This window comes from Panicum virgatum, chromosome 6K (assembly GCF_016808335.1).
Source record: "Panicum virgatum strain AP13 chromosome 6K, P.virgatum_v5, whole genome shotgun sequence".
Lineage (NCBI taxonomy): Eukaryota > Viridiplantae > Streptophyta > Magnoliopsida > Poales > Poaceae > Panicum > Panicum virgatum.
This window is the reverse complement of record NC_053141.1, coordinates 25,012,908-25,023,322: the sequence shown is the minus strand read 5'-3', so window position 1 is coordinate 25,023,322 and position 10,415 is coordinate 25,012,908. Positions and strand designations below refer to the sequence as shown.

At 47.8% G+C, this 10,415-nt stretch overlaps 1 protein-coding gene across 1 annotated transcript; it reads right to left on the bottom strand.

Annotated features, from left to right (window-relative positions):
• Positions 1 to 5,560: 5,560 nt before the first annotated feature.
• LOC120712090 (fasciclin-like arabinogalactan protein 2) lies at positions 5,561 to 8,897 on the bottom strand. The gene is made up of 2 exons (XM_039997801.1): positions 8,409 to 8,897; positions 5,561 to 6,738 (listed from the first exon to the last, which is right to left on the bottom strand). The coding sequence occupies exons 1-2, from the start codon at positions 8,748 to 8,750 to the stop codon at positions 5,839 to 5,841; spliced, it is 1,242 nt and encodes a 413-aa protein (XP_039853735.1). The 5' UTR covers positions 8,751 to 8,897; the 3' UTR covers positions 5,561 to 5,838.
• Between the last annotated feature and the right edge of the window lie 1,518 nt (positions 8,898 to 10,415).

The following is a 10,415-nucleotide window of genomic DNA, read 5'->3' as shown; positions in this document are numbered from 1 at the left end:
TTTACCAGAAGACACTATTCAACCATCCTAATTCCTAATTTGTTGCAGGATATTGGAGTCTATTTTTTATTCAGATTAATTGAAATGGAATGCAAAATGACCAAACTATTTTGATTAATTGAAAACGAACGGGAACAGGTGTCGTGCAGCCAAGTTAGTGCCCTTGTTGTAGTGTAGCCGTCCCCTTTCTCCTTCCCCTGCTATAGTACAGAGAGAGAGGCGAAAAGGCGACTTCCTCTGGTCTGGTGTCGATCTCGCCAGATCTCCGCCTCTAACGGCTGCTCCGGTGCCGTAGGGGGTGGGAATTCGGTGAATCGACATCTGGTACCACTTGTATAGCTTAGTTCCTAGGTTTTAGGTTTATAGCTAGCTTCACAACGGTGTCGTTATGGCGTCTGTTGACTCTTTTGCTTCTCTGCTACTTCTTTGGTGAGCTCGTCATCGGCGAGCAGGTTGGGGGAAGGGTGCAGAGAGGTCTTTTGCTCATCCGAGGTGCCTCCGGCGAGGGATGCTTCTCTGGTCGCTTCGTGAGGTTTGGTCTGCTCCTCTGGGTTGGTTTTTCTTCCTTCAGTGCGATTGGGGGAAGATGGATTGTCCCTGCAGTGGGCTTCGTTTCCGGGTTGCCGGCTGCGACAACCGTGGAGTTTGTTCCGGTCGTCAGCTTGTTGGTTGATGGCAGCGGAAGGAGGGGTTGGCCTCTACGGCACAGCTGTTGCTGCTTGTTCTTCGTGTTCTTGTGCCGTGCTTCAGTTCTTTCTCAGTTCGTGGAGCAGGAAGGTGGAAGGAGGGTCAAATCGGAGAGGTCGACGGCTGATGTCCTTTTCTCGCGGATCTCATGCAGTTTACCTTTTGGTGTCCACCTCTCGATTTGCTTTGGTTTGCCTGGTGGCCGGAAGATCCGAGGCGCGGAATGGAGACCATGGAGGCAGTTTCGTGGTTTTGTCTGGAGGTTGAAGATGACGTGTGGGGACCTAGTTGTAATTTGTGTTTTACTCAGGGTCATTTCTGCAAAACTAAGATGTACTACTCTGACACTGATTTAATATAAGTTGCATCTGGTTTCGCAAAAAAAAAATTGAAAACGAACGGGAAATGACAAATTATCCCGGCTGTCTATATATAGCTTGCTAGTCGTGGTCATCGTGTTGCTGGTGCTTTCCCTTATGTTCCCAAGGAGACAAAATTCGACGAGAATAATGCAGCAGCACGCAGCCACGAGCAAGCCCAATCCCAAGACGACTGGACGAGCAGGGCGACGGCCACCACGCTGATGCCCAGCAGGGCCGCCGTCCGAATGCCGCGGTAGAACATCACCACGAGGACGCACCCGGCGATGAAGCTGCAGGTGGTGTTGGCAAGCAGCCAGACCAATCCTCCTCCGCATGATCGCATCGAATCCCCAATTCAATCTGTCGACAACAAAATTTGGCAGGTACCGAGACCCACCGGTCAAACCAGTCTGGCCAGTTGTAATCCAAGTAGATTTTAATTTTTAGATAAGATTTCTTTGTAAACCATCTTGTGAAGGGGCATCTTTCCCGACCTATAAATATAAAGGCTATGCCTGGTCGCATAGAGTATGAGCGGCCATGCGCCCTATCTCTGTGAGGCACTACTACAGAAAAAGCCTTTGGTCCTACATATTAGTCACGGCAACTATTGGACCCGAGACTAATGAAGCCTTTAGTCCCAGTTCCAAAGGATAGTGGGCGGCAAGGAGCTTTAATTCCGGTTGGAGCCACCAACCGGGACTAAATGTCGCACTTTAGTCCTGAACAATTAGTCCCGAGTGGTAATACCAACCGGGACTAAAGAATGACCCTTTGGTCCCGGTTGGTGGCTCCAACCCGGACAAAAAGAGTCTTTAGTCTCTGTTGATGGCTTCAACCGGGACTAAAGGGTCCTTCACGGGTTTGTTTAAAAGAAAGACATCCCATTCAGAGTCACATGATGTGCTGTATAGGTGGGATGATAAGGAAGCTACACGTAAAGGAAGACATCTCGAATTCGAGTCCTGGATTGCACACAATAATTTTTGCTTTGCACACGTCTTTTAGTCCCGGTTATTGGAACGGGGACTAAAGGTTGGGACCTTTTGTCCCGAACTCTCCATCCCCATTTGAAAACCAGGAGTAACGAGAGTTGGGAACCGGGACAAAAGTCCCATTCTCCATGACTAGGTGGCTGGATGCCCGCTTACATCATGAAAAGTGAAGCGCACGCTACACGACGCCTACAAGGTTGTAAACTATAGGGTAGGGGTGTGCGCTGCTTCTACGTGAGGCCGCCACGACTCGGGTTCCGCAGACCGCGCAACTAGGACTAAGGATGGATTCGGATCGGATCTGGATGTCACCTTTTACCACATTTTAATCCGGATACGAATGCGAATCTCATCGGATACGAATACAAAACGGATAGTTCGAATCCGGATTCGGATCCGGATACCTTCTCGATTTGAAACATAGAGCTATCATGAGTATCATTTTATTTTGTCAATAATTTTATAATAAATCAAAATCATTATACAAGTAGGGAGTAAAAGATTAGAAGATAACGAATAGAAAAAGAATATAATTATCTATGCATAGCTTTTATATTAAATATATAATACTAATTATAAATGTAAAATAAATAAATATTTAAATACTTAATAATTAAGATATATAAAAAAGATTTTATCATTAAATAATTAATTAATTTGACTCGTATCAAATAATTTTAATCATGAAATAAATATATTAAATAGTTAAAGTTAATTTTATATCATTACTAATTTTAATAAATATATTATTAGTTATCTAGCTTTCTAAGTAATTTAAATAGTGTACATCATCAAGTAATTAGGTATAAAGATAAATTTAATATTGTCTCACTAGTCACTTTTTCTTTGCGGATACGGACGGATACGGATGTGATCGGATATTTCTCGAATACGAATATGGAATCGGAATGAGAAAAGTTCTTAAAATCGGATTCGGATGCATCCATATGACATCCATATTAAAATCGAATACGAATACAGATATCCATATTTACATTTTAAGCGGATACGAATACGGATAATTCGGATGTTCAGACATCCGGATCCATCCTTAACTAGGACGGCCCAAGCGCGACTGAGGAGGACGACAATGATGAGGACAGCAGGGACCATGACTCAGGATGCAGAATTTTTTGGGTCAACCCAATGATCCGGAACCCAATTCCTAGATAGTAGCATAGAAACCCAAAGAATCAACCCAAAAAGATTTTTAGTGTTACACTGGTTCACCTAATGGGTCATCGGGTTGACCCAGATTCCAAACCGAACCACGCGTTTGCTTTTGGGAATTTTCCTCTCTCTTCACGACGGCCATGCTCCCAAGTCGCAACGACCTCAAGCTAACAAGCTCCCTCCCTGATCTCTCGCGCCCCTATTTCTCGGCTCTTCGTCAACCTCTCAGGGGGCTCCAGTGGGCATTGGCTTCAACCTCGACCTGCTTCTTTGTTTCAGCGAGCTCGTAATGTCGAACTGCGCTCCAGCAGCCCCGCGGCGGCCGCGAGCGCAGGGGCGGGCCCAGGATTTTGGCTTTGGGTATTCAAAATTTTGGACAGGTTATTTTTTTAGGGCAGACAGGTGAATTTTTTATTAAGAGCCTAAAATATGGATTCATAACTTTATAATTGAGTACAAACATCACAAAATTTATCATGCTTCAGACTTCACTTGCCATCTACAAAATCATGGAATGCTCACTACATCACTGCCTCTGTCCCATTGTCACGAATTTCAGAGAATTGAAATAGCAATGAGCACAATTATCTTACGAATTAGCTCAAGTAGCCGAGGGGGCGAGTGCTGCGCCGGCGCACCACGCCTGCTGCCCGCTGCCCTCCGCGGGCCGCGGCAACGCCGCTCCGCACCTCCGCTTCTAGCAGGACGGCCGGCCGCCGTGGGCTCATGGTCGCGCAGCGCTCTGCGAGCCGAGCAGCATCACACAGCGCTCGGCGCTCGTTGCCGCCCGCCTGTCCCCCGAGCGGAGCCGCGCCGCTGTCGCTATGCGCGCCTGCGCCTAGCCGGCCCTGGTCTGCGCGTGCCTTCTCGCTTCGCGTCGCGGCCTCGCGGCTTGCCGCACCTGGCGCGCGCATCCGTCGCCGCCCGCCGGCTTGCTGCATCCCCGCCGCGCGTCCGCAGCCCGGCCACTGCGACGCTAGCGTTAGCTGCTGCTGCTCGGCTGTGACCTTACGGGGGACTGGGGTGGGCCGGTGAGGAGGCCTGGGGGATAAGATGACTGATCAATTGGGCTGTTTTTTGGGCTGCTCGGCCCATTTTGGGGAAAAATACTGAGATCCATGAGATTTTTTCTGTTTTCTTATTTTTCTGAATATACATACATGTATACACTATATATATTTGATTTTTTCTTTAAAATAATGGGTATTCAGCTGAATACCCTTGAATTCACTGAGGCCCGCCCCTGCGCGAGCGCGAGGAGAAGGTGCCCATGGCCGTGGTCGTCCCGGACCTCTCGCCGCACCCAGCGCCGCTGGACGGTTCCTCGCCCTCGGCGGCGTCGCGCCCACGCTGGTGCCTCGCTTGGACGGCGGCGACGTAGACGGCACGGCGAGCCTGCCGTCTGGGTTCAGCGTGCCGACCTTCGCGATGGCTGGCGACCCCGCGTGGAGGCGGCGTCACGAAGTTCGGACCCGCGTGGTAGCGGCGCCCTCTCGCGACGGCCGACGACCCCGTTTGGAGGCGGCGCCCTCTCGTGATGGCATCCAGGATGCAATACACCACGACGGCCGGTTCTACCGCTTCTCCTGTAATAACTTACTCCAGTGGCGTCGAGATGTATAGGAAACCCCACGCCAGCAGCAACATGCTTTTTGGGTACCACTAGTTTTTATGGGTAATTGTATGCTTAGTTTTGGGTCAACCCATTACTTACACATTTTATATTGGGTTGAATGGGTTGGACACTGGTTGACCTAAAACTGACCCACTTGCATCCTGTTCATGACAGACAAAGGCCATGGTGCAAGCCACGACGGGTGGTCCCCCCTTATCAGGGCGCCATAGCGGGTCCCAGAAGATCTTTTCCACCTCACCACTCCCTCTCTCTCTCTATTCACTCTTTTTCTCTTTGTTGTAACCAGTTTTTGTACGTTAGAAAGTCGAAAAATGTGAATTTCAAAATTTTTATGGTAATGCTGTAGTTAATCACACTTAAGTATAAATTCTGCCTTCTAAAATTTCAAGTAATTAAAATTTTAAATTAGATTAAGGAAACTAAATGCTAGTGGTAATATATTTGGATTTTAGTTGGCTCTATCTTGTTTAATTGAATTCGCGTTGGCCCAAAGATAAAAAGGTTCCAGCATCTATAGCAGCCAAAAGCGGCTAAATGACTTGGGCATGACCGCTTTACAATCTCATGAAGCAAAGCCACCTATGCACCGTTGCAACTTTTCCATGTGGGTTAACACTTAAAAGATTATGCAAGGCATGTGACTCCGAAGCTTGGACAGACTGAAAGCAAAACAATGGGAGTACAACTCCAAACTCCATGATGCGTTATAGTATCACATATAAACACACTCTTCAATTCCATTGATCACTGTCATTACAAAATGATCACCACAACCCAACAAAACAATCCAAAGAGCTACATGATCCGACACACCTCTAAGTTTTCCTCTCTTTTTTCCCCTTTTCCATGAGAATGCAGCAATAAATATAAAAATAAAGTAAAATGGCCCTTCTTATTTTCTTCACCAACAAGGGACACGAATTGGACAAAGAAAAGAAGAGGGTCCAATAAATTAAAAGAAAAACATAACATATCAGCACCCACCTTAGGCCGCCAGCGCCAGCGCAGCTGCCAACGTCGCAGCCGCGGTGACCCACCGGGCGAGCAGGGACCGCTCGGCGCCGGCGGCTTTGTCCGCGTCGTCAACTGAGTCATCCGCAGACGGGCCATCCGCGGCTTCGTCGTCCGAGGGTGCGGCAGCCGCCGAGGTGCGGCTGGGCTTTTTCTTGGTCTTCTTCTTGGGTCCCTCTGGCGTGGGCGCCGGCGCGAGGTCCTTGGTTGTGGACTTGAACAGCTCCTTGGGCTGCAGGAACTTGGAGACGGCGTAGACGGCGAGCGGGTCGTCGTCCCTGACGGTGGCCTGGATGGTGGAGATGGTGACCGTGGTGTCCAGCGTGACGGTGTCAGCCTCGGTCTGCGCTTCGTAGGTGTAGTCCTTCTTGGCGACGCTGGTGGTGGCGAGCGTGGTCACCTTGCCTTTATTGGACTTGAGGAACTGCATGGAGTAGTAGTCCGGCACGGCGTGGTAGAGCAGGATGGCCGTCTTGGCCTTGGCCGTCAGGTTCTTGAACTTGGGCAAGAAGGAGGCCACGGCGGTGTCGACAGGGCAAAAGAGCGTCAGCGCGGTGTCCTTGGTTCCGTTGATGGTGTCGAAGGCCTTGCCGTCGGCAGCAAGAAGGCCCGCGAAGCTCTTGCAGTACTTCTTGGAGAGGAGGTCGGTGAGGTTGACGGGAGCCGGCGGGGCCACGGGCGCCTCGGCCTCCGGGGAGGAGAGCACACTGCTGACCTGGAGCACCGAGTAATCGTAGCGGTGGCTTTCGATCTGCTTGACGAAGGTGACCGGCTTCACGGAGTCGGCTGCGTCATCGACGATAAATGTCACCTTGCCGCCGCGGTGCTGCGTAATGTTGACGTACCCCGCCATGCCGGGGGCAAACCCGGATCGCTGCACATTGATGATGAGCATCATCTGTTAGTACCGGTAGTTCATTGCACAACTTATAAGGATGGAGAAGGAGAACACGAATAGTGCACAGTCCAATTCTGCTCACCTACATCACGCCATATATTCATGGTATATCAATCAATGCAAACGTGCCTCTCACTTTTTTTAACGACTTCTCAGCTAATTGAAATCGGCGCAGTACATTTCCCCCATTTTACAAGAATACAAAGGTGGGCGTTGTTTAGATCCAAATTCTTTTTAGCACTACAGTAACTTCGAATGTTTGACCATTAATTAGAAGTATTAAATGTTGATAACTGATAAAATCTATTACATAACCCCGGGTGTAATTGCAAGACAAATTTTTTAAGCCTAATCGAAACCATGATTAAATAATGTCGTGCTATAATAAACCAACCTCTAATGATGGATTAATTAAGCTTAATAGATTCGTCTCGTGATTTCCCATCCATTCGTGTAATTAGTTTTATAATTGGATCATGTTTAGTCATTCTAATCTTCAATTGAAAATTGTTACAGTGAATTTTGTTCAAAATTTTGCAGGATCTAAACACACACATCAGGCATGGTTCTTATTGACTCCATCCATTTTATACAAGTTCTACAGAAGTTGCATTAACAATCCAACACAAATCTGTGGGATATTGCCTTGGGAATTTCAGCTAGCCCGACAATGCAGGAATTCGAGGGTGAAAAAAAAATCTAGCCGGAGGAGCTGCAAAATTAATTATTATTTTCTCACCATAGTATTTTTTTCTAACACCAAACCAGAACCAGCCACTAGCCACAGCCAGTCAGCAGTACTTTTTTCTCATAACAAATTAGCACCAGCCACCGACCACAGCCAGCTGAATAGAGTGTAAGGAACTTTTTTAAAAAAATAATAAACATCATTCACGAACCTTGTGAGAAGATAGGCCAACATGTGCATGTGCGTGGGCACCACTTCAAAAGCGACTTTTATACAAAATTGGAACTATTCAGTAAATGGATTTGGAGCATTAGTTAGGTTCCACACGGATATGTTTATGTGATTTGAGTTTTTTCTTATTTAGGCTAAAGGAGTTCTTTTCTTCACAAATAATTACTTCCTCCGATTCCAAAATAGGCCCATTAGTATATAGACAATGGTTCACAGGATAACACCAGCAATATCTACAAACATTGACGAAAGAAAAAACGCATTATTCCAATCCAAAATTTAGTGCCTAGCTGTTCTAACCGAACCCCTCGAAATTTGGTGGCAGAATTATTCTCTATGAGCCTATGATAAAGGAACCCCCAATCTGGCAGGGCAAGGGCGCCAGGCACTTTAGGCAGAGAGAGAGAGAGAGAGAGAGAGAGAGAGAGAGAGAGAGAGAGAGAGAGAGAGAAAAGAGGGTTCAAATTCTAAAGCCAAAAACAGTAGAACAGGCCTCTAAAGCTGTCCAATGAGATGGAAATGATTACAAAATGCCTTCGTTAGAGAAAAATTGCTGTCAGTAATATTTTTTTCTTTTCGAGAATGGCTGATGCAAAACAGTTGAAGCAAACTAGAGCTTCAACGAAAGCGTTTGATAAATGAGCCTGCAGATCTAGGAACGAACTGAAATGAAAGGTGGAGAAGACACTCGCAGCGTGTGGTTAAGCTGGCGGTCGTATTTCTTTACCTGGAACAACGTGGATGCGGCGGTGGCGCCGTGCGACAGCTGCTTGAGCTTCTTCTCGTCGTAGTAGTCGGCGACGACGTGCAGCTCGAGGATGTGGCGGATGGTCCCGAGCGAGTAGTGGCCGCTGGTGAGGTGTCCCATGTCGCCGTTGGCCACGGCGAGCACGGTGATGGTGCGGTCCCGATTGATGTCGCCGGCCAGGTGCGTCTCATTGAGCAGCTTGCAGAACTGCGAGAACTCGTCGTGCTTGCCCAGGATCTGGAGGATGTCGAATCCCTCCGCCGCGGCGGCGCACACGGCCAGCAGAGCCACCACCACGGCCAGCGGCTTCATCAGGTCCATCACTCCAGGCTCTCTGTCTAGCAAGTAGCTGCTGCTGCCGTCGGCGGCGAGCTTAATTTGGCCCTTTCTTAGCTAGGGGAGGGGAGCGAGTCGAGAGCAGAGCACTAATGGAGTGATATGGTGCTCGAGCAGAGCAGGTGGGCGGTGGGGTAATGTAATGCCTGGCCGTGTGCAGCCAGCGAGATCTGGCGGGGGTGTGCTCAAATTGCCCTCGTAGCACGTGGATAATCGCCGGAATGCCACCGTAGTTTTTGTTGTTGGCGCTGACTGGTTCCGCTTCGGTCGCGAATCTAGAGGAGTGTTGGGGGGAAGCAAGGGACAAACCCGGGTATAGAAAAGAAAGGCGGCATCGGTGGTGGGCATCGTCAGCGGGTCGCCCGGGCTCTTTTGGGTTGGCGTGCCTTGCGCTTCCGGCCGTTGGAGTTGAGAGGAGAAGAGAGCCTTGGGCAGTGTCGGTGCGATTCGTCTTTAGCAGGAACGAAGGCTTTTGGGTGTGGACGTTCCGAGTATTAGTCTGCCGTAGCCGATCGTTTTGTTTTGGCCGGCGGGCACCCTTTGCATCCGGTAAACAAAACACAAGCGCGGAATATAAAAGCAATTATCATAATAATACTTAAAATATTTTATTTATAAGAATATTGATGGTCAAAGTTCAACAAATTTGACTTTGACCAAACTTAGAAATATTTATATTTTAGGATAGAGGCATTAAGTTGTTTTATGTCCATATAGAACTTTAATAATGTGGAAGAGAGAGAATAAGGTGGTTGTTGACCTAAATATAGTCATCACACAAAAACACTAGAACACAATGATTGCAATAATTATCTCTTGCAACACCTATATGCCAACCAGTCAGACCGGTTGAATGGATATGTCCGACATGTTCCTTCAAGGGAATTACGTAGACCAAGAACCACGAGCTAGGGAGGAACCCTGTTGGAGCAATGGAGCTAGAGTTGTTTTGAAACGGGCAGGCCACTCAGAATGCCACCAAAAGCCATACAGATGCAGGAAGAACATAATTAGGATTAAAAATGCTAGTGTCTACTACAAAATTTCATTTACCGTGACTTTTTCAAAAGGCATCGGAGGCGGGCAAGCCAACGGCCCACCTCGGTTAACCGGCACCGGGCCGCCGGCCGTACAACCGCCTCAGTTAATAATTTAACTGAGGCGGTCAACGTAAATAAACTGCATCGGTTAATAATTCTTAACCGAAGCGGATGCCTAAAGACAATTGCCTCGGTTAAATGATTAACCGAGGCGGTTAGTCGTAACAGAACCACCTTAGTTAAGGATTATTAACCGAGGCGATTTCTTTATGTTGTCTGTCTCGATTAAGTGCACTAGATATAACAGCACACCTCACTTTTGAGTGTTTTGGGCTCAAAATACCAAAATTGGTCGTTTTAGAGGGGCGGAGATTTTGCCCTTAGATTTGGTGAAGGAGGGCACCACAAGAGGTTGATTTCTTACTCTCCTACTCTTAACTCCTCTCTTTTTGTTGATTTATGTGTTTTGTTTGTGTAGATCTAGATCTAAATGGAGAGGAGAGAAGACCGTATTCGGATCTTGTAGATCTGCTTAACTAACTTTAGTTTCTCGTTGTGTGTAAGGTCTCATCCATGGACAGGACAGAGTGGATGTACAAGATACCGAGGG

Bases quoted from the DNA above. Each gene is read 5' to 3' on its own strand.
- LOC120712090 (XM_039997801.1), bottom strand. From the start codon at position 8,750: ATGGACCTGATGAAGCCGCTGGCCGTGGTGGTGGCTCTGCTGGCCGTG. The intron at 6,739-8,408 runs GTAAAGAAATAC...ATCAATGTGCAG, and splicing joins CCGCATCCACGTTGTTCCAG to CGATCCGGGTTTGCCCCCGG.